The 24,335-nt window shown below is 44.2% G+C and overlaps 1 protein-coding gene across 1 annotated transcript; it reads right to left on the reverse strand.

The window, feature by feature from the left end:
* Positions 1-117: 117 nt before the first annotated feature.
* Ccl28 (C-C motif chemokine ligand 28) lies at positions 118-24,335 on the reverse strand. Its single transcript, XM_051172256.1, has 3 exons — positions 24,181-24,335; positions 7,323-7,449; positions 118-331 (listed from the first exon to the last, which is right to left on the reverse strand). Exons 1-3 carry the CDS (start codon positions 24,242-24,244, stop codon positions 118-120), a joined length of 405 nt encoding a protein of 134 aa, XP_051028213.1. The 5' UTR covers positions 24,245-24,335.

The raw sequence follows: 24,335 nt of genomic DNA on the forward strand, positions 1-24,335 counted from the left end.
TACCACTGGCCTTACCCCCTTAGCTTTGGTTATTCAGTAATAGAGCACCATTGGGAGTCAATAAGGAAGGCTCGGTTGACAACTTTATAACCAACGATGGCCAGTTCTCTTGAGCTATCACTGTAGGTGCACGTGTCTGCTGTGACGAGGAGCTCTGTGGCCGTGTGCCCCGTGCTTTCCCGCGGTGTGACCTTTTCTGTGACTCCTGTTGTCTTGAGTCTTTTTTCGGCAGAGGTTTCCTTTGCCACTCTTCACCTCCGAGGCTCGCATCCACTGCTTCAAAGTGCGATTGTGCGGGCTGACGCAGATTCTCCTTCGCTTAACATGAAGGCTGCCGAGAAAAGAAAAAAAAAATCCTCATAGAAATTACAAATATAAAAACCAGGTGTGGTGGCACATGCCTTTAACCCCAGAACTCAGGCGGCAGAGGCAGAGGGATCTCTAAGTCTGAGGCCGTGGTCTACGGTGAGTTCCAGGACAGCAAGGACTATGTAGAAAAACTCTGTCTGGGGGGGAAAAAAGTACAAATACATAAAAGAACTAGTGACTTGTAGATAGCCCCCACTTTCAAGCACTGCATGCACAGGGACGTCAAATCAAACACCAAGAAGATAAGTCCTTACTTTAAGGACATTGCTGTCCATTGTCCTCAGATGTCAGCAGAAAGTATTAAACTGGGGACAAGGGAAAGGGGAAACTGCATGAGGAAGAAGAGAAGGGGAAAAAGAGAAAGAAAGGAAGGGAACACCAGTAATAACAGACCCAGGTAAAATAATTCCCCTCCGTGTTCAAACTTCATCCAACAAACCCAAGTCATCCTTACTGCCCTACACAGGCACATCCTTGTCTGGAATCCTCTTTCTTTTCTGTGAGTCCCTACTGGGGTTATGCCTCTTCTGGTACTTAATTTCCCAGGTCCTTTGAGTACTTCATTTGTTTCTCCTACTGAAATAACATTACATCTTGATGGAGGAATAATCTAGATATAATTTTGAAGCTGGGCGTGGTGGCACACGCCTTTAATCTCAGCACTCGGGAGGCAGAGGCAGGCGGATTGCTGTGAGTTTGAGGCCAGCCTGGTTTACAAAGGACAGCTAAGGCTACACAGAGAAACTCTGTCTCGAAAAACCAAAAAAAAAAAAAAAAAAAAAAAGGAAAGAAAAAAAAAAAAGAAAAGAAAAGCTTTATGTACAGTAGAAACTCAGTAACTCATTACAGATATGAAGTCAAATTTGGCCATTAGAAAAACCAACTAACATATTTTGGTGTCCAATAAAATTTAATATAAATGTAGTTCTTAATTCTAAATTCTAAATTTGTTTCATTTTTCTATGGGGTAGCACTCACAACTTGGGGTAACTAGAAGACTTTCTTATTATTTAAAAAAAAAATCATGTGACTTTTAATTCTCCAGCGGGTGCCAGGCAGATCTGATGAAGAGTGGCAGGCCCTGCTGTATATGACATCATACACAATGTAGCTGCGTCCTGATAAACTGAAGCCCTCGAGCTTGCTATGGCAGTGAGATGAAGGAAGGGCAGGGCATAGGCTGCCATTTCTCTTAGGAGAAATCATTACCAGATAATGTGTGGAAACGACAGGGTGCAAAGGTGCGGGTGGGCTTTTGCGCGGTAAAGCTAGACTGCGGAGGAAAATCCATTTGATTTGATTTCATCTTTTTTTTTTTTTTTTTTTTTTTTTTTTTTTTTTTTTTGACAGGGTTTCTCTGTGTAGCCTTGGCTGTCCTGGACTCACATTGTAGGCTAGGCTGGCCTCGAACTCACAGCGATCCGCCTGCCTCTACCTCCCGAGTGCTAAGCTTAAAGGCGTGCGCCACTAGGCCCGGCTGCAAAATCGATCTGACCGGAGTGGACATCCTGAAAGGAGACAGCATGCTCTCTCGATGCCTCACATGGGTCAACGCTGACTCTCAGCAGCCAGTTGCTTTGTTCCTGTGGGAGAAAACGTGACTGTAGCACTGCTGAGTTGGGAAAAAATGAAAACCTAGTTGCGACTCCTTCTTGCATATCCGAAGGAGAGAAGCAGGCACGAGCAAAGAAGCCACAGGAGGTGCCAACTGTGTGGGAGCGAAAGGAACAGGCGACCATGTGGAAGGCTGTTTTATGGCCAGCCTGGTAAGGCCGCGCCTTTGAATGCAAGTCTATGATGATGCTTAGAATCCTCAGGTGTAGAACATGCTGAACCTAAGCTCATTTGTGGCAACGCTGAGAAAGGAGCTACATCCCCCATATTCCCTCAGACACCCCCAGTTTCATAATCTCTAACAGGCACCAGTGTATCTCACTGTGACTTTCTAGATCAGAAGCCAGGGAGACCTCCGGATTGTTACCTAGGGGCAGTACTTACAAATAGTGCAATGGGCAGGGCATGGTGACACATGCCTTTAAACCCAGCCCTTGGAAGGAAAGACAGGCAGCCAGGGAAATGTAGAAGGACCCTGTCTGGAAAAAAACACAAACCCCAAAAAGTAGCCCAGTGGGTGTGAGCTCGGCTCCCTGTCCTGCTGTGAAGACTATGCCTGGGTTTGCTCCCTAAAGTTGAATCCCTCCCTCTTCCCAAAGCAGCACTTCAAAATTACTTCTGAGAAATTCTTACCTCCTGAATGACTTCATTGGGGAAAAGAACAACATTTTTTTTTCTATCCAAGGGATAATCTCTGGGAAGTGCAGGAAGCCTCAGCCCCTGCTCACGATAACGGCTTTTTATTGTATTTCTCGAAGCTCCTTAATAAACTCACTGTAGAGGGTGTATGCAAGCAAGTGCTGCCTCGAGCATCGAAAAAGCACAACAGTCATTTATAGGGTCAGCAACAAAGGACTTACTTATTCCCAGGCAGAAAATGGAGGGAAGAGCGGCGTGAGGTGACACACGCCTTTAATCCCAGCACTCGGGAGGAAGAGGCAGGTGGATCTCTGTGAGTTCGAGGCCAGCCTGGTCTACAGAGTGAGCCCAGGATAGCCAAGGCTACACAGAGAAACTCTGTCTCAAAAAAATCAAAGGGGGAAAAAAAAAAGAAAAGAAAAAATAAAGAAAGTGTAGTGGAACAGTTTAGTAAGTTCATGGATATTTAAAATTAAATTCTATTGATCAATTAATAATTAATTGTAGCTTACATTTGTAATACAATGTTTTTGGTATCTGGTCTCAAATCTTAAAGCCTTTATATACCATCATGGTTAAATGACTACATTTTGGACAAATACAGGTATGCTCCACGGTAAAATCATTTGAAAATAATACTTCATATATTGAGTATTAGAAAACATAACAGAGAGGATCTGTAATTTATCACTGAAAGATACAAAATCTAATTTTGAGACCAATTCACAACTACCCTGCATTTTAAAACTTGCTTATCAGCACAGAGTTCAATTTACAGATTTGCATGTTAGTAAGTTAAATGTTTGAAAACAGTGGTTGGCTTCATAACTTCTCTTTAATTAAAAGCGATTCCTTTTTAAAACTAAAGGGTTAATCATTTAATCACATTTTTCCTTACCAAAGTGAGGGTGTTGTGGTTTGAACCTGAACTGCTCCTCACAGGCTAGTGTTTCAAATGCCTGCTCCCTCACTGTGGTCCTGTTTGGGGGTGCTGTGGGACCTTTGGGAGATGGGACCTGTGGAAGTGTTCACTAGGAACTGACTTTGAAAGTTAGAGTCTAGCAACTGGTTCTGGCCTCACTGCTTCCTGGTCTCCCCATCCCCTCCCCCCATTGATGTGAAGAGCCTCTACCACACACAGCCTCCCACCGTGAACTCCACCATGGACAGGAACACTTAGAAGCCATCAGCCGAAGAAATCTTTCCTCCATCACATTGTCTCTGTCAGGTGTTTTGATCAGGGAAATACAAAAGTAACAAACACAGAAGGCTTACATAACTTTTCCCCTGTGCCTTTTAGGTCTCTGGCATCCATTAGCTGCACCCCCTCCCCCAAACTGAAATTCTATTACTGGTGGTGTTTTCCGCTAATCCCAAGAGACTGTCTCTTAAACACTCAGGGAAACTTTTTCTTTTTTCCTATCTGAGACTTCCTTGTAAATGGTCTTGTGTCTCCTTTAGGCTGACATGACAGGTATGCAAGCCAGTGGTGTGGAAGGACTTGAGGCAAACAGTTGGCTGGCTAGTGTTTCTCAGAGCAGCCAGAGCAGGCTTGGCCAGTTTAGCTCAGTGGTGTAGCTGCAATGCAGACAGACACCCAGATGACTCAAGTTGCTATCCTCAACTATCTATGAAGTTTTGGCTCTCCAACTATTACCAATGATATTTATTAAGATTAAATAAAATGCTGGAAGAATTTCAATCATATTAGTCTAAGAGGACTACCTAAAGGATAGATTTGGGGGGAGGGGCTGGAGAGATGGCCCAGAGGTTAAGAGTACTGGCTGCTCTTCCAGAGGTCCTGAGTTCAATTCCCAGCAACCACATGGTGGCTCACAACCATCTATCATGAGATCTGGTGTCCTCTTCTGGCCTGCAAGCATACATGCAGTTAGAAGACTGTATACATAATAAATAAATAAATCTCTAAACAAACAAACAAATGAACAAACAAAGAAAAAGGATAGATTTAGGGGAGGGTTGTGGTTTCAGACAGCTCCCTCCATGACCGAAGGGCTCTAAGCATTTGGTGAGAACATCATGACAGTGGAAGTATGTGGTGGGAGTATGTGGTGGACGAGGTTTCGTCACACTGTGCTGGGCAGGAAGCAGGACATCCAACAGTGATGGGATGGAAGGGACTGGGGATGAAGTCATACCCCTAGTGACCCACTTCCTCCCTCCAGGCCCTATCCCCTGCAGGCCCCACCCTCTACAGTTTATCGAACCACCCAGAAACAGGGCCACCTTCTGCGGATCAGTCATTCAGCAATAAGCCTGTAGGAGACCTGTTATATTCAAGCCATAGCACAGAGATTTTCCAAATGTGAAGAACTTGAGGTGCCCCTTACAAGGAGGCGCCTTATAGTATGTGCCCTGGACTGCCAGAGATTACACTGGCTCCCAGTGACTAGCCCATCCAAGCTGAGGGATCCAGAGTAGTGCACAAATAATTGTCACCTGTTTGCTCCTCAGCATCTGACCCCAAGTGTAGTTTTAAAACTTAATTAGACCTCCAAATCTTTCAGGAACTTGTATAAAGCACGTGAATGAGACCTTCTCCTTGGGAACATTCCTACAGATTCACACATAAAAATGTCAAGGAGCCGGGCATGGCGGTGCATGCCTTTAATCCCAGCACTTGGGAGGCAGAGGCAGGCAGATTGCTGTGAGTTCGAGACCAGCCTGATCTACAAAGTAAGTCCAGGACAGCCAAGGATAACACAGAGAGACCTTGTCCTGAAAAACCAAAATAAATAAATAAATAAATAAATAAGTCAAGAAATTGACAGCCCCCTAATCCGAAGGTTGTCTGTCAACGAATAGCTTAAGAACACGTGCTCTGCCATTTTATGAATCCTTAGTCTTGATCAGGATCTCTCAACTTCCATAGTGAGGGGATGACTCTGAAAGGATGCTGAAAAATCCTCAGCATTCGTTATCTCATCTTTCTAAAAATCAAATAGCAATAATGGAGCATATGGCACACACTAAGCAATATATTTCCCATTTCTCTTGAGGGGAAAAAGTGTGTGTGTGATCCTAGAAGTGATTCAAACTACCAATTATGGAAATGTATCCCATAGGCCAGAAGAATCCAGCTGGCTAAAAAGTCTCTTAGAGACTCCAGAAGACCAGAGACCACTGAGTCTGCTGTACCTTCCGTTCATGGAATAGTTTCTTGGTACATACTCACTGACTAATAGAAGACTAATAGAAACTTGCCAAATATTTTAATTAAAAAGTTCCTGGCTGTCTCAGGAGCTTGGGCATAAGCAATGGTATCTTTTATAATCCAAAGGAAAGAATGCCAAAAGGCTCACCAGCATCACCAAGATGCGTAAGTAGTGTTAACCCAAGCATGCCAGGGAGATAACTCACATTTGATATAATAGGGTTTAAGAGGATAAACATTTTCTTTGTTGATACAGACTATCATGATGTGACTCAGGCTGACCTTGATCTGGTGATCCATCTGCCTTACCCTCCCTCCTGAATGCTAGGACTGAAGACTTATGTCACCATACCTGATCTTGGAAGGACTTGTTATTGTGAGATCCATTCTTTCTTTCTTTGCTTGTTTTTTGTTTTGGTTTTGTTTTGTTTGAGACAGGGTTTCTCTGTGTAGCCTTGACTGTCCTGGACTCTTTGCAGTCTAGGCTGGCCTCGAACTCAGAAATCCACCTGCTTCTGCCTCCAGAGTGTTGGGACTAAAGGTATTTGCCATAGCCACCTGGCTTGAGGGCCACTCTTTCTATTCAGTGGCCTTGGAAGGTGTATAGTGATCTTAAGCAAGACAGCTATGTGTGACTCCCTTCCTGCCTTTGCTAGCAATTCTATACCAGGTAAACTGTGTAATTTCTTTTTCTTGTTTTGTTTTGTTTTGGTTTGGTTTGGTTTTTTGTTTTTGTTTTTTTTGAGATAAGGTTTCTCTGTGTAACCCTGGCTGTCCTAGAACTAACTAACTGTAGACCAGGCTGGCCTAAAACTCACAGAGAACCTCCTGCTTATGCCTCCCGATGAGGTTAAAGGTGAGTACCACCACCATTGCCCAACTGAACCATATAATCTTATCCACTAACTTCTTCTTCATGACAGAGAAATAGTTTATGTCTTCCTCTCACATTGTTGTTGGCACTGACTAGAGGTGTAACAGAAGAGGTAGGAGGACCAGGAGGTTCGCTGTGAACCAGCACTGCAGAATTTAAAGCACCTGAAAGCATTTGCAAGGGGATTGCATGCGGTGCTGTGACAAGTGCAGACACTGCCACATTATAAATTCCTGTTGAAGTCAGAGAGTAAAAGTGTCAGCAACCAACTCCTACCTGGGGAAAGCTAGAGTTTAATGCTGTGACATATGTCAGTGTCATTTCTGACTGCTCTTCCTTCTTTTTGTTCAGAACCTCCCTAGTTTTTCCTTAGTAAGGTCACTGATGATTTCTGGTGATTGAGGACATAAACCCCCAACACAGCATTGTTGGGAGGCTGAAGGGTGAAGAAGCGCAGGACTCGGGGCATTCCTGTGCAGAGAGATTGCGTGTTTACTCCAGGCGGCCTGGTGCTCAACAGAAGAGTGACTCTTCCAACCCTCGTTTAAATGATATTGTGAGCCGAGTAAAGCGTTGCAGGCTATTGATTGTTAGCCACGGGGATAATCAGCAACCAATCGGTTTTCCATGTCCTTGCTGAGGGGCACTCACATGACAGCGGCCAAATCACAGTCCCCGTCTGCTCTCTGGATGCTACATGAGTTCACTCTTTCCAGAAGCCTTCTGGAAACATGGTGGGACACTTCAGTGCAACAGCTGGAGGCGATGGGAAGTATGGCTACAAGGAAGGAAAGACTTAGCATCACAGTCCGTACAGTACCGGCTTGGCCTCACCTTAGAGGCTCCAGAGACGCAGAGTGTAAATCTACGAAGCAAATACTTCCTGAGGCTTTCAGAGTGCAGACAAGGACAAGACGTGTCTCTACCTTCTAGGGCTTAGACTGTATTATGAGAGAGAAAATGTAAGTCTAGGCAAAGTGACAAAAGAGACGAGAGACAGAAAAAGCTGCAGCCAATGATACTGACTGAAAGAGTGGAGTCAGGGGTGTCCTGTTAGAGGACTTGGCTTGCCTCTCCTGCGCGAGGTCATCCATTCAGTCCTGAGCACCATCCAAACAACAAGAAGCATGGTGGCACACACCTGTAATCTTAGCACTCTGGAGCCAGAGGTAAAAATACCATTAGTTAGAGTCTAGCCTGGGCTACATAGTGAGAATCTGTCTAAAACAAAACAAAACACATTAAAATAAAAATCTGAGTTGAAAGCACATGACAGCCTTTTCTGAGCTGGGTAGCTAGAAGGTCTGTGTTGGCAGATGTGATTTAGGAAATGCATTTAGAAAATGACATTACTAAATCCTCAAATGACAGTCTAAGGAGGCATAGCTTTTCTGAAGGGGAATCGCTGTCTGATAAAGATTGAGAAAATCCATCGTATAGTGAAACTGAAGATGGACCAAGTGGCTGGAGCAGGAAGTGAAGTTGAACTGAATTTATAGTGTCAGCATATGAGGTATTAAGCAGCACAAATATGGAAATACATTCCATACTAAAATATTTGCAATTTTTATAAGACACACACACATACACAGAGCATTCTCTGTGTTTTTCATTTTACCAGTTGGATAGAGGACACAAACAGTGTTAGAAATCATAACGAACAGAGGCTGCAGGTGGCAGCGTCATAAAGAGACAGAAGTGAGCTCCTGAACAAACCAACAACTAGAGGGAACGTGCAGTGTCTGTCTAAGCAGTATCTGTGTGTCCACATCTAACCCACGTGAGAATGCCAGGTCTACCCACAGCTTTGTGGTAGAAAAGCAACATGTGAGTGGGCTGGAGAGGTGGCTCAGCGGTTAAGAATACTGTCTGGCCCTATTCCTGGATCTCTGTCCTTTGAAAAGAGTCACAAAATGACAAGGACAGGTACACAGTCACTCAGGATGATGAACTTTTGAGTTCATCTAGATGTCTACCGAAACCAAATAAAAACAGGTCAATTAAGATTTAATGCAAATTTACAAAAGGTTAATTCACTGAGCACACACACACACATACACACATTAAACATATGTGCAGAATACCAGAGTACCTAAATATATAACTCAAATACTGACAGTCAGAGTCAGAGAAACAAATAGCAATCCAACAGGATCAGGTGATTCCAGGATTCCACTTTCAAAAGTGCACAGATCATCCACACAGGAAGTCAGTAAAAAAACAGCAGACTTGAACATCACTTGATCGTGTGCCCACTGGTGCATGTGCACTATTCTACTCAAACACAGTGGAATACACACGCTTCTGCTTGCACAGAGTCATCTCCAAAACAGATTACATGTTAGCTCACAGAGTAAACCTTACACTTAGAGAGATTGAAATTATTCGACAAGTGAAAACAAGAAAACTGATAAACACAAGGAGATTTCACAGCATGCACTTGAACAAGTTTTGAGCTAACAAAGAAGTCATAATGGAGATTAGAGGGGCTGGACAGATGGCTCAGTGGTTAAGGGCATCGCCTGCTCTTCCGGAGGTCCTGACTTCAATTCCTAGCAACCATATGGTGGCTCACAACCATCTATGATGTTATCTGATGCCCTCTTCTACAGATAAAGCAGTCATATACAATAAAAATAAATGGAGACTAGAAAATATCTTGAGATAAAGAAAATAATACAACAAATCTTAACCTGTGGGATATCACCAAAGAACATTTCAAGGAAAGCTTAGAAGAAAGACCTCACAACTCACCAAATGCCCACCAAAGGCTGAGTTAGCAGTATATTCTAGTGCAGTGAAGGACATGCTAGGAATGGACCTGAACGTCCACAACTTAGAGAAAGGCAGAAGACCGTCACAAGAAAGCCCACTCATTCACATCTTATCATAAGACCCATGGGCAGTTAGTTAGTTAATAGTTGCTGGGGAAAGGAGAGACATCTTTTTTTCCAGTGGAGTAGGCACTGGAAAGGTGCGCATTGTCCTATAAACAACCCCGAGTCATAACCAAGAACAACAGGAGGAAAGAGACATGAGAAGAGAAGTGGTGGGGGCACAGGTGTGGTGGTGCACGCCTTTAATCCCAGCACTCGGGGGCAGAGGCAATCAGATCTCTTTGAGTTCTAGGCCAGCCTGGCCTACAAAGCGAGTCCAGGACAACCAGGGCTGTTACACATAGAAACTCTGTCTCGGAAAAGAAAGAAAGAAAGAAAGAAAGAAAGAAAGAAAGAAAGAAAGAAAGAAAGAAAGAAAGAAAGAAGGAAGGAAAGAAAGAAAGAAGAGAAAAGAAAAGAACCAAGGAGAACAGGGTTCTAATTTGGATGGGGATGAAGACTAGTGAAGATCAGCAGACACGGAAGGTGATGGGAGTAATATGATTATATGTGTGTGTGTGTGTGTGTGTGTGTGTGTGTTCCTGTAACCTACCAAAATAAGTACTAGGCAAGGGGGCATAGCCATTGGTGGAGTTCTTGCCTAGCATTAGAAAATGCTGGTCTCCATCCCTACAGAAACCAAACCAAACAAGTGCTCAGTGAGACGTGTTCAAATGCTATGGGATCATAGTTGAAAGAAGCCATGCACAGAGTCCACACACTGCAGGGCTCGGCTGATGTGGAATTCCCAGAGCAGGCAAATCCGCAGGGAGGAAAAGTGGATCCATTAGTAGGTCGCAGAGGCTGGGAGGAGGGAACAGGAATGGCTGCAGGGAGGAACAGGGTTTTCTCTTGGTATGATAAAGACAGGCTATAATTAGCTGACAAGGACTTCACAGATGCTGATTATATTAAAAACCACTGAGTTGCATTTTAAAGTAATGAATTTTGGTGTGAAAACACTAGTTGTAGTTATATTTATTAATACATTGATTTCCTATAATAACTCATTCTTTTAACTGCTTACTGTCCCAGTCAGACTCTTAACATTCTAAACCAATTACAATATTGTTGCCCATGCACCCACCCACACATCTATCTATCTATCTATCTATCTATCTATCTATCTATCTATGCTATGGTTTGCCCATGGATCCTTTTTTTTTTTTTTTTTTTTTTTTTGGTTTTTTGAGACAGGGGTTCTCTGTGTAGCCTTGACATCCTGGACTCACTTTGTAGACCAGGCTGGCCTCAAACTCCCAGAGATCCACTTGCCGCTGCCTCCCAAGGTGCTGGGATTACAGGTGTGCACCACTAGGCCCAGCTCCATCCACACATCTATCTCTCTATCTCTCTGGTTTGTCCATGTGTCCATCCACACATTTATCTATCTCACCATATGTGGTATGGTTTGACTGGAGTCCCCCTCATTCATGTATTAAACAGTTAACCTCTTTTCTCTCCTATCTAGGGTAGGTGGGTTGGAAGGGAAGTAGAGGCAGTAAAGAACCTCAAATAAAGTAAGTTTAAAAAGTTCAAAGCCAGCCAGGTGATGGTGGCAAATGCCTTTTAATCCTAGCACTTGGGAGGCAGAGTAGGCAGAGTTCGAGGCCAGCCTGGTCTACAAAGCAAGTCCAAGATAGTCAAGGCTACACCGAGAAATCCTGTCTCAAAAAAAACAAACAAAACAAAAACAAACAAACAAACAAAAAAAACAAAACAAACAAACAAAAAAAACAATCAAAGCCAAAAATGGCGGGTGTGGTGGCGCACGCCTTTAATCCCAGCACTAGGGAGGCAGAGGCAGGCAGATCAATGTGAATTCGCTGCCAGCCTGGTCTACAAAGCGAGTTCAGGACAACCAAGGCTATCATAGAGAAACCCTGTCTCAGAAAAACAACAAACGAATAAACAGAGAGACCACTTGATCTGTGAGCTCAGCTAATTAAAAGGCCATAAGCAGCCAAGCATTTAGTATGTGTTGGCAGTTATGACCAGTGATGTCTTGACATGGTCCAAAATACAAAAGAGCAGAAACAACTCTGAAGAGCTGTGGACAGATTTGAGCGGTGAATGCGAATGGGGTAGGTTGCATGAGGGCAGTGTTAAGATTCTGTTGAATGACACTGCCCCCTAGAGGTTATCTTATGCAAAGTCCTGTTCAGCATTTCCCTTTTAAAAAAAAAATGATTTCAGTACGACTCCAGATTTTATATAAGAGAGATTTAGAGGTATCGAATAGACTAAAGAAGAGAATTATGTTTGAAACTGTTGGTGGAAAATATGGAGGGAGAAGGTCTCAAGACACTGGTATAGACAATGAGTTTCTAAATATTGCTCCAGTATCTTAAGGAAAAATGGCAAGGATTGAGAGACTGGTTTGCATCAAATTAATAAGCTTCTGTACAGCCAAAGAAAAGCAATGAAGAGACAGACCTCAGATTGGGAACAACTCTTTGCCACCTACTCATCAAATATCCAGAATGTAAACAGAACTGAAAGAAACCAAACACTTCAAAAATAAGTAAATGACCCCATTAACAAATGGGCAGATGAATTGGGTGCAGTGGCACACGCCTGTAATCCCAGCACTCGGGAGACAGAGGCAGGGGAGACTCTGTGTGTTCGAGGCCAGCCTGGACTACAAAGCGAGTTCAGGATAGCCAAGGCTGCACCGAGAAACCCTGTCTCAAAAACAAAACAAAACAAACAGATGAGCAAATAAACTTAATAAACGCTTTCCACGTATAAAAAACCCTAATTTATAAATATAGGGAAACAATCATCTTTAGCTACTGGGGGAATATAAATTATAGGTACAATGAGGTTGCGTTTCATGGCAGTCACAGTGAGTCATCAAAACAAAACCATAACCAAAGCAAAGCAAAACAAAACAAAACAAAAGACAAGGAATGCTGCTAGAGATTGCAAATTAGTACAGCCACTGTGAAAAATGGGCATGCAGGTTTCTCAAAAATAAAGAAGGGAACCTCCATGTGAGCCATTGCTGGGTATATGCCCAAAGGAACCGAACCCCCAAATCACAGAAACACTCACACACCCGTACTTACTGTGGGACTATTCGCACCACGCAGATAGTTATGGGATCTGCCTAGGTGCCTAGGTGCTAGCCAGTGGGTGGCGCTGTGGAGGAGGGTGTAGAACCTTCTGGAGGCAGAGCATTGCTGGAGGAGGAGGTTTCTGAGGGTGAGATTTGAGATGCGATCTCTCTCTCTCTCTCTCTCTCTCTCTCTCTCTCTCTCTCTCTCTCTCTCTCTCTCTCTCTCTCTCTCTCTCTCTCTCTCTCTCTCGTCGTTGAAGATGTGATCTCTCGGCTTCCTGCTCTGACTGCCTGCTGCCATGGTTTCCTTGCCTTAACAGTTCCCTCTCTGGAATTGTTAATAAACTCTTTCTTCTGCAAATTGCTTTTGGTCATGGTGTCTTATCGCAGCAACAAAAGGCAACTAATACAGTGCACCTCAGCGCGTGAGTGGATTAGGAGGCAAATGACACAAGCCAAGATTGCTCAGCAGGTAAAGGGGCTAAGAAACCTGTGAGCAGAGCCAGATCCCTGAGAGCCACACGCTGGAAGGAGAGACCTAATCCTGAGAGCGGTTCTCTGACCTCTCCGTTTGTGTGCAGTGGCACATGTGCACGCACTCACTCCCCGATACAGAGAGAAAAATGTGATAAGACTTAAAAAGATGGTAAAAGGGGATCTACTGGGAATGTGGATGGGACAGAGAGGAGGAAGTTAAATGGTAGTAGAGGGGTTGTTGGATCAATCGAAGCACATTATATACATGTATGAGAATTAATAAAATCCGTGATTTCGTACAATTAACAAATGCTAATAAAAGGTAAAATTCCACGTCAATTATTCTGCAGCTACATTGTTTGTATTTAGGTGACTCTGTTACTTACTTTGTGGGGAGTTGATAATAGATTAGGGAGGCTGCCTCTTTCCCTAAAGACTATGCTGATGCCACCATTGAAGGAGGCCAGGGACATCATTGGATAGGCCCTTTCTTGCCAATCCTAGCTTACACAAACACAGATCTGTCTGACAGAGCTAGCATCCCTCTGAAAGGAAATAAACCAAAAAAAAAAAAAAAAAAAAAAGTAAGTTTAGGAGAAGTCTGGCACAGCAAAGTAGCACACAATTGTAGCCTAAAGCAGACTGAAGTATAAACTAGCCAGAGGCTTTGAGCTACCATCTGGCTTTAGCTAATTTACTCCAGCCTCACCCACAACCGATCTGGCAGGTGCCAGTTTGCTTTAGGAATGAGATAAGTCCACATCAGAGTGTCCTTTTAAAAGTGAGATTTTCCTGTTGCCAAGAGAAGCAGACACTGAGGTCAGTCCTGGGAGAGGGAGTTGACAACAAGTGGACATTGAGTAACGGTTAGGAAAGAACAAGAAAGAATAGCAGGCTACCCTAAAGGCAGAATAGCTCATAAAGTGAATGGTTGGCTCTTCTATCTTCCTTTAGGCTATTTGATGCCATCACATGTAAAATGGAAAGGGAGAACACCTCTCTCTTTCTTTCTCTCTCTCTCTCTCATAGCCACCAACCAAATTCTACCAATTATACTCCATTTCCATGTCCACTCTCAAGCCTTGCTTTGAAGCAGCCTGTTTCCATTCCTTCATTACTGCAAGCAAGGCCGCGATGAACACCTGCCTGAGAACAAGATGGCGCTGGTTGTCTACCATGCACTGGACACTGCTTGAATAAATCAACTGTGCTCACTCCCATTTATCAAATGGATCGCTAATGTGCAAAAAAGTTACATAATGTTCCCTGAATCAAAGGACCAGAAAATTATGAAATGAGGCTTTGGATCCAGTCCTTCCAGAAGCTTAGACAGACCTGTACTTGGTGTGCTCTTCAGAGAATTCCCTTAGGCCAGTAGTTCTCAAACCTGCATCAGAATCATTTGGAATTATCTTAAGCCAGAGGCTCTGTCAGTTCTCCCCCAACCACCCATTGTGGGTAGTAAGTCTAGGTGAGACCTGAACATGTGCAGCCCCAACCAAAGGCCTTCTAGGTCTGTGTGATCCACTTGGATCACAAACACACCTTTAATCCAGGAGACAGAGGCAAGCAGATCTTAGGTCAAGGACAGCCTGGTATAGAGCAAGTTTTAGGAAAAGAAAAGCTTAGATGCAGGCATGATGGCACACATATTTATTTATTTATTTATTTAAACTTATTTTCCCCCTGCCCTTGTGCAACTGGGATAATTATACTTGGTCATGATTTATTTTATTCACTCTTTGTGTTTTGTTGTTGTTTAAAAATTGCATCTGTGTTAATAAATCAGTTAATACTTTTATTGTCTATTATTATCCTTGGAAGACTTGAGTATTAAGCCTATATTCCTATCATTGATACACTGGACAGCTTTCTCTGATTTTTCATTTTTTAATTCTTTAGAAAAGTTTGTATAAGGATTACTTGTTCCTTCAGTTTTTGGTAAAATCTCCAAAAACATTGGGGATTGTGTCGGAAGGAAAGATGTTTAGCTCCAACTCATTTTATAATTATTGGGTACCTACATTTTAAAAATTATTTTAAATTATTCACCGGAGGTCTGTAGATCAGGGGTAGATCCCTTGCCTGGCTATGTGTGTAGGGCCCTAGGTTCAGTCTCCAGCACTGTTTCCAAAACAGCAGCAACAACAAAACCTTACCGATAGTTTGGGAAGAAATTGCGCTTATGCACAATTTAAAATTTATTATTACAAAGTTTTATAGTAACCTTACTGTGTTTGTACATATTATAATAATGTAGCCGGACGTGGTGGTGCATGCCTGTAATCCCAGCACTAGGGGAGGCAGAGGCAGGAGTATCTCTGTGAGTTCGAGGCCAGCCTGGTCTACAAAGCGAATCTGAGTCTACACAGAGAAACTCAAAAAAAAAAAAAAAAAAAAAAAAAAAGGCATAATAATGTTTTATGACTATATATTCCTTATGCAAAAATAATAAACGTTTATAACATTAATTTGCCTAAAAACTAAAAGATGCATTAAGGTCATGGTATTTTCATTTAAAATATACGCAGAGAGAGCAAACCTAGAGGTCTCATTAACCTGGAAAAATTAAGGTGGAGGAAACCAGAGAGCACGACTCGGCGACGCTTTACGGCTGTCGTGCTGGCTTCGCCTCAGTCGTGATGCTCAAGTTCGTACCTGGCGGCCCTGGAGCTGGATCCAGTAGTGCTAAGCGGGAAAGCAAGGGCAGTAGCCATACTTCACAGAGGACGGTTGGGTGGCAGCAACTGGAAACGTTGTCGCTCTGCATGTTGTTATGGGGACACCCTGCTATGGAGAGGGAACCGCGCAAGGCGGCCCCAGATACCCCAGGAGCTCCAGCGGGTGGAGGTGCGCACGACTCCTCCATTTCCCGGGTCACCTACGCCAGCCCTAACCCTACTCCCCCGTGGGTATGTTTGGGGGTGTCGTGTCGTGTCGTTTTTCTCGCGCAGTTTTGTTCACTTCTGGAATTAAACACTAGGAGTTGCATGATATTTCCAAATGCACAGGTGCGGTCCTAGTGCGGAGTCGGGAGCCTCGGTGCAAAAAATTTAAGGTGTCTCAGCTAACCAATGTAATCTACAGTCATATTTGAGTGCTTTTTTTCTTAAACAGTTTTGCTTCGTTTTTTGTTTAACTGTGACTAGTAAAACACACATTTAAGTAAAAACAACCTAGTCTTCGTCTTTCAGTACTTCACTCACTTGCCTCATCCCTCCCTTCCTCCCTCTGTTCTCCCCCCCTACCCCCTCCGCTTTGGTTTTCCAAGACAGGGTTTCTCTGTGTAGCCTTGACTGTCCTGGACTCCCTTTGTAGGCCAGGCTGGCTTTGAACTCAAAGCGATCCACCTGCCTCTGCCTCCTTGAGTGGTGGGATTAAAGGCGTGTGCCACCACACCTGGCCAGCTTTCTTTCTTAACAGGGATGGGTACACACAGGGGGCTGGACCTGTGTGCGTCAATCATGAAGAGCATGCCCGTGGGCTTGCCTATAGGCAATGTGGTGGATTTTCTCCTCTCAATTGAAGTTCCCTCTTCCTAGTTGACCCTGGCTTATATTAAGTTGGCAAAAACCTAGCCAACACAGGAAGTAAAGACGGGAGATCAGGAGTTAAAAGCCAGCTTCATTTTCTTGCAGTAGATGGGGACTAACACAGAGATCCACAGCTGGGCAAGGTGCATAGTGACTTTAGAACACTCTGTCCTGAAGGGGTTATCTTCATCATCTACTCAGGAGGTAGGAAGGCTGTGAGAGGCAAGTGATGATGGATGACTCCAAGGAAATATTGTCTTCCAAACAAAGAGACTGATGCATTTATGAAATCACAGACTGTAGCGGCGGGAACCTGGCCTGCACAGGTCCAAACCTGGCAGGGTCCCAGGGCAGAAGCAACAAAGCTGACATAGGCTTCCAGTCCTAACCAAGAAGCTATCTCCAACTGACATCCACTGGGAAAGGGAAGTTAGTTTTCTCCAATGAAGTGTCACTGGGTGTATTAGCCACACTTCAGGGTAGGTCCCAGCCCAGGAGTAGTTGGCCAACGCAAAATGAACTCAATTGCTTTCGTGTGTGTGTGTGTGTGTGTGTGTGTGTGTGTGTGTGTTTTGTTTTAAGAATGAGAGAGCAAAAATAACAAAGTTGGGTGGAGGGATGTGGGGAGGATCTGGGAGGAATAGGAAGAGGGGAAAACCATGGTCAAAATATATTGTATAAGAATATATTTTATATAAAGAAAAGAAAACCACCTTCAACTAGGTAGTGAGTTTGAGGCTATCTTGGGATACAAGAGATCTCAAGAAACAAAGCAAAACAAAATATAACTCAGCTAGAATTGAGGAGTTTCGTCTTTTTAAATGATGAAACAGGTTACCAAACACTGTATGATGAAATTATTTAAAATTTAATATAATTTCAACTTATAAATAAAAGTATTTTCTCATAAAAGAAAAATGCACTATGATCTGGGTGAGTGCTACACACCTATAATCTCAGCACTGAAGGCTGCAACAGGAGGTTTTGTGAGCTTGAGGCTAGCCTAGGGTACACAACAAAACTCTAGCTCAATAAATAAAAGTGTTCTACACACGTAATCCCAGCACTTGGGAGGTGGAGGCAAGCAGAGAACCAAGAGTTCAGAATCATCCTTGACTTCATAGTGAGTCAAGCTAGACGGTAGCACTTGAGACCCTGTCTGAAAAAGCAGGGAGTTGGGGAGAGAAAGCAAAATGCAGTTTTGAAGTGCACATCTCAGGAAACAGTAAAAATAAAATGAAATGAAACGAAATAAAAAAAAAAAATATGTGCACCATCGTCAGAAAAAGCACTCACGATCAAGAAAGCATATAAAAGACCTGCCAGGTTGTTTTCAGTGTCTCAAGGCTAGGGCCAGTTAATAAAACCGTGTTTAGAATGTGGTTGGTATTTAGCGTCACAGTGAATCAACTGACTGTGCCCTGGGAAGAGGGAAATCTCAAATGAGGCGTTGCCTAGCGTGGTTGTGTCTGTGAGAGATTGATCTTGAATGATGGCTGATGGGAAAGGGCTCAGCTTACTGTGTGACACCATCCCTAGACATGTGGGTCCTATGCTGTGTAAGAAACCTCGCTGAGCATGAGCCAAAGAATGACCCAGGAAGCAATGCTCCTCTAAGTTTCTGATTCTAAATTCCTGCCTCAAGTTCCTGCCTGACTTTCCTCAATGGTGGACGTGGCCCTGGAAGCATAAGAGGAAACAAATCCTTTCCTCTCCCAGCAGCTTTTGGTCGGAGTGTTTTAAGACACCAACAGAATCAGCCTAGGAACGCTAGCTAGAAACATACACGCCCATCTAATGAGTGTCAGGGTAGCGGGACCATGTCTCATAGGATGCCCACAGCTGTTACTGAGCAGGCAGATCGACTCATCAGTTTGTGATGCATAAGGCTGCAGTGCCAGATGAAATGTGTACTTCCAGAACCGTGAAATGCTTGGAAGAATAAGGAGGGGCTGGGAGGTTCCCTTACCCGGTGTCAAGATGTGTCACTTGCAGAACAAACTCTAGAGAGTGCAAGGGGCTTCAGTTATTTTGTACCTTAGAGGTGTCCAGATAAACCAGTTAGTTCTTAAACACCTGGAGAGGTGTTACTGGGTTTACATCCTGCCTGTCACTTTCCAGCTGACTCCAGGTGGGTTTACTCTCAGGCCTATTCCTGTTTCAGTGTATTTGTCATTGGTTATTTTATCTATTTTGGGTGTTGGAACCCAGGGCTTCCTGTGTGCTAAGCATGTGTGATACCACTGAATTGCATCCCAGTCTCACTTATTCACAGTTGAGGTGGCTCAATGGCTGAAGAGCTTGCTGCACAATCCTGACAACCCGTGTTCAATCCCTGAAACCCACAGGATGGTGGAAGGAAAAAACAAAAACAAAAAAACAAACCAAAACACCTACTCCACAGAGTTGTCCTCTGACCTCCACATGCATGCAACGCTACAGGTTGCTGATTGCCAACTCTATGCCAAACACAGCATACATGATCTCATTTAGTCCTGAGAATAATTAAGCAAGAGAAATACTGTTTTATAGAAAAGAAATGAGCTTAGAGAGACTAAGCACTGTCCCTAGTTCCTGGGGTTAGAATTCTTGGTCTTAGAGTTGAAAGGTCATACATCCCAGTACATCAGCAATTCTCAAACTGGGTTTCATAGACCCCCTGGGAAAGCCCAACAGGTACTTCCCCAGGATCCATGCACTCTCCAGAGGTCCAATATGTCACCTCAATGACCTTTTAACCACAATGCCCTGCTTTTCCAGAAGAAGAGCATCTTAGGAGAGCACTGGACTCTGGCTCCATGGTAATGCTAGTGAGGTTGGCAGGTGCGGTATTGCCTTCATCGTCCCCGGCCAATCAGAAAAGAACCTATTGAGCATTGATCGCAGTGCCTTCACGCTCAGGAGAGGCCAAGTCACATCATCGAGGTTCAAACAAACAGGTGAGGAGGAGGCACTTGTCACCCTACCTGGCAGGACGCACATCAGACCCACACTCAAGCCACCTCCACCAAGGGTGAAGTTCTCTGTTCACAATAGTGATTTTATTTTTCAGCCAAACTTTATTAACGCCAGCATACTGAAATCACCTTGGCTTTGTAGTTGGGCTTTTACATTTTGAACATTTTCCCGCTGTACAGTGGAAGTGATTTGCACAGTTATACTCGGTTTTGTTAATACATGAAGTAACAGTATGATAATTACTCTCAGCACTCGGGAGGCAGAGGCAGGTGGATCTCTGCGAGTTCGAGGCCAGCCTGATCTACAAAATGTGTTCCAGGACAGCCAGGGCTGTTACACAGAGAAACTGTCTGGAAAAACAAACCAAACAACAACAACCAAAAAAGTCAATGCTGAGAATAAAGAGGTGTTTCCCACACATTATTGCTGTTGAAAAGGGCTGCCATTGTATCACACTGTTTCCTTAATCAGAAAAGAATGTTTTAAAAAACACCTGTAGCTACAGTATAGATACAACTGCTTTTAGGAACCAAAATACAACACTTCACTGATGATCTAGGATTGAGAGAATACACAAACCTTTTTTGTTTGTTTGTTTTTTAAGACAGGGTTTCTCTGTGTAGATTTGGCTGTCCTGGACTCACACACAGAGATCCTCCTGCCTTTTCCTCCCAGAGTGCTGGGATTACAGGCATGTGCCACCACCCCCAGCTGCACAAACGTATTTTAACTTCAGGCATGACCTATAAGAAATTGAAGGGGAGGAGAGGTGCTGGAGAGGTGGCTCAGAGGTTAAGAGCACTGTCTGTTCTTCCAAAGGTCCTGAGTTCATGTCCCAGCAACCACATGGTGGCTCACAACAATCCATAATGTAGCCTGCAGGCACTGTATAGGTAATAAATAAACTTTAATTACTAAAAAGAAAAGAAACTTATGGGAAACAGGTTCCTGGGCTGATATGTCAGTCCTGTCAGGAACCACTGATGAAATGGAAAAGAAACTTTACAAACACAAACATAAGCCGGGCAGTGGTGGCACACGCCTTTAATCCCAGCACTTGGGAGGCAGAGGCAGGTGGACTGCTGTGAGTTCCAGGCCAGCCTCGAGTACAAAGTGAGTCCAGGATAGCCAAGGCTACACAGTGAAACACTGTCTCAAAACAAAACAAAACAAAAAACACAAACAAAAACCCAACAACAAACACAAACATATACTGGTAATTCCTCCCCTACATGATAAGATTGGTTTTTTTGTTGTTGTTGTTTTTGTTTTTTTAGCATCAAGTGTCTAACAAGTATCTGTGCGATTCAGGAGCCATCTTGACGGCTGTGAGAAAGTAGGCTGCCCACAGATAACTTGGCACCTGCAGCTGTAGAGAAAAATCTCATAACTTCTATCTTTTGAATATAAACAGAACCAGAGTACAACCAGAATATAAACAGAGTCAAAGTACAGTTAGAACAGCCTGGGGCCCGTGAGATGGCCCAGTGGGTAAAGGCACTTGCTGCCAAAGTTGGCTGGAGTTTAAGCACCGGGACTCACATGATAGAAAGAGAGAACTGAGTCTTACAAACTTTCTTCTGGCCTCCACTTGGTTCCATGGTACCCCCTGCTAAACACAAATTAAAATGTAATAAATTAAAAAAAAACAGTTAATTGAGTCTAATCCTAGATTGTGGGTTAACTAATCTGGCTCAGGGGCACTGGATGGCAGACATCCACATTGGCAGATAGAGGGTGCGCTTTGCCTCTGGATAGAGTCCAGGGTTTTGGTCATGGAGCAAGTCACCTGCTGCCTGATTAATTTGGAGCCCTTTGGGAATGTCAATTATTGAAGAGTAGTTTAAGATACCATTAAGATAATGGAACAGCATTGTCCCTGGGAGAACAAAACGTGTTTCTCGGTCTCAAATTGGCACAGGCCACTTCCTTGTCCCTTCCTTGGGTCTGCTGCAGCTGCCAAAGCCATCAGTCATCTTCGCTGCACTTCCGTGTCTTCCATTTGGCTTTCCACGCTGGACACAGCGATTGGACCCAGAACACTTCGTGCTACCACAGAACACCCTTGTCCTTCAGTAAACGGAAATTTACTGAGGAAGAATTGGCGTCGGGCCCTCTCAGTGCCATAACTGTTCTTCAGCCACACCTCCATGAAGTTTTACTCAGTATCACTTGTTATTATTTTTAGATTTTTATTATGATCATGGTAACTGTTATTTTGGTTTCTCAAGACAAGGATTCTTTGTGTAGCCCTGCCTATTCCTGTAGACTACACTGGCTTTGAACTCACAGAGATCCACCTGCCTCTGCCTCCTGGATGCTGGGATTAAAGGCGTCCATTTAAAAAATTATTTTATGTGTGCTTCCCTGCATTGTGTGTGTGTGCCCCCCAGCGCTCTTAACTACTGACCTGTCTACTCCAACACACACACACACACACACACACACACACACACACACACACACACGGCATCACTTATTTTAAATGGCAGAAGTTGGGGTGTGTCAGTGTGGGTTTTCCTCTTCCAAACACCTTCCAGTAAGGCCCTGACACTGAGCCACACACTGCAGCTCTTGGCTCTCTGATTGTCATCATTAGATGTGCCCCTCTTTACCAGGACTCAGCCCCTGTGAGGGTTGGTGCAGCAAGGCAGAGCCTTCCTCATTCTCCCCACCCCCACACCCCAATCCCTACCCTGCCCTTCTCCTGAAGGAGGGACAGCTGGAAGGGAGGCCTCACTGGATTTCAAAGCACTGTATGAAAAAAAAAAAGTTATCTGGTAGAGTTGTAGACCCTGGGTGTCAAGCCTGAGCCAGTACATTTGAGAGGCTTTGAAAGTACTGCAGGCAGGCGCAACGGTGAATTTCTCTGAAGAGACGTTATACAACAAAGGGAAAAGCTACCTTCCTTATCCTGTTAGATTAGATTTGTAGAAATGAAGGAGGGGCTGGATTTCTCCTTTCCTGATTCACTTAAGCTCAGCACCTGGATGGACTACATCAAAGTCCTTGAGCAAATGCTGACAGGAAGCACACAGTCAATAAGATGTAGCCAGCCGGAGGAGAAGGACAGAAGCGTGTCTCCTGTCACCAGTTGAAGCCAGCTGTGTGAAGCCAGCATAAAGAGCCACCATTGCTAGGTCTGATGTTTTTTTCTGCACAGGGACTTGAACCCAGGGTCACGTGCATGCTAGGTCAGCTAAGTGTGCCCTTAGCCTCCAACTCTCACTGTAAAGAGAAGCTGTGAATCCAGTGTGTGTGTGTGTGTGTGTGTGTGTGTGTGTGTGTGTGTGTGTGTGTACCAAAGTGTGGTTGTGAAATTTGTTTAGAAATGTTGGCTTGTGTATTTATTTATTTAATTTATTTTTTGGTTTTTCGAGACAGGGTTTCTCTGTGTAGCCTTGGCTGTCCTGGACTCACTCTGTAGACCAGGCTGGCCTTGAACTCACAGCGATCCACCTGCCTCTGCCTCCCGAGTGCTAGGATTAAAGGTGTGCACCACCATGCCCGGCCTTGTAAAAAGCAGACCAGACCAACTTTATATTCCACCTTTTCTTTGGACTCAAGTCCGTTTAGGATACAACTTAAGAAAAGATGACTGGAAACACGTATCATTCATAACTATATGTTGAGGGCTTCTTTCTTTTTTACCCTTTAGGGAATTAGTAGTCTATAATCTGTCTTCAGGAGGACTTTCTACTTAAACTTTCTACAGCCAACGGTAGTGTCATAGTTCACTAACTTACATACTCCGTTCATTAGTTAAGTGCTAGCAGGGTGTGGTGGCTCATGCCTAGCATCTGAGCACTTGGCCTGAACCAGAAGGACTGTCATGAGTTCGAGGCTAGCCCAGGAGACGGGGGTATGTTCTAGGCCATCCAGGGCTGCTGAGGGAGACTGTGTAATTTAGCGGTAGAGGATGGTTTCTTACGTGCAGTGTAGTAAGTGCTACAGGAGCAAGCTGCTTTCAGTCCAAATGCAGGCATGAGCTCCGCACACATAGTCACTACAGATGCACAAGCTAAGTTCTCTTTGGCACCGTGTATGGCTCAAACTCTTTGATTAGGCCTCCCTCTCTAAGGGCTGGATGAAGCTTGGTACCACAAGGCTGCCGCTAATGAAGCCTGCAGCTTGTCTGCCAACGCTGGACTTTTTTATCCTCTAGGGAAAAAATGTACACAAACTGACACACACACATGCAGACACAGATTTGCACACACATGTGCATACAGATTCGTACACACACACACACACACACACACATACACACACTCACACACACTAAGGGAGTTTGCTGTTTGGGGAGTTTAGATGGAGAACAGATAACCGAGCTTCTAGTTGGGAAAAACTAGTATTCTGTCACCAGAAAGTTGCACCTTCATAAAGGGCTCGTCCCCAGGTAGCAGACTAGCATTCCAGGGGTAATAGGTTCCTTCCAACACCCCTGATCTTGAACCTGTGCTGTTCACCACATGACCAGAGAGCGATGGAAAAGTCTCACCCAAAGACAGAAATTTCTCCCAGCTCACTTCTTCCAGCCACAACTTAGGCGCATCCCTCCACCCTTCCACTAGAGCCCCAGGTGACTGGGATCCCTGACTCACCTTCTGAGGTTTGAAGAGCCATACACACAGCCACAGCCACGAGGGTAAGTCCTGCTTGCTGCATTCCCGCCTGACCCACTGAGTCTGCCAAGGACTGGGGTGAGCCTGTGGGAGCAGGAAGTGAATCTAAAGGTGTCCTTGGGTGCCGAGAAACT

The sequence above is a fragment of the Acomys russatus genome, chromosome 30 (assembly GCF_903995435.1).
Source record: "Acomys russatus chromosome 30, mAcoRus1.1, whole genome shotgun sequence".
NCBI classification, from domain to species: Eukaryota; Metazoa; Chordata; class Mammalia; order Rodentia; family Muridae; genus Acomys; species Acomys russatus.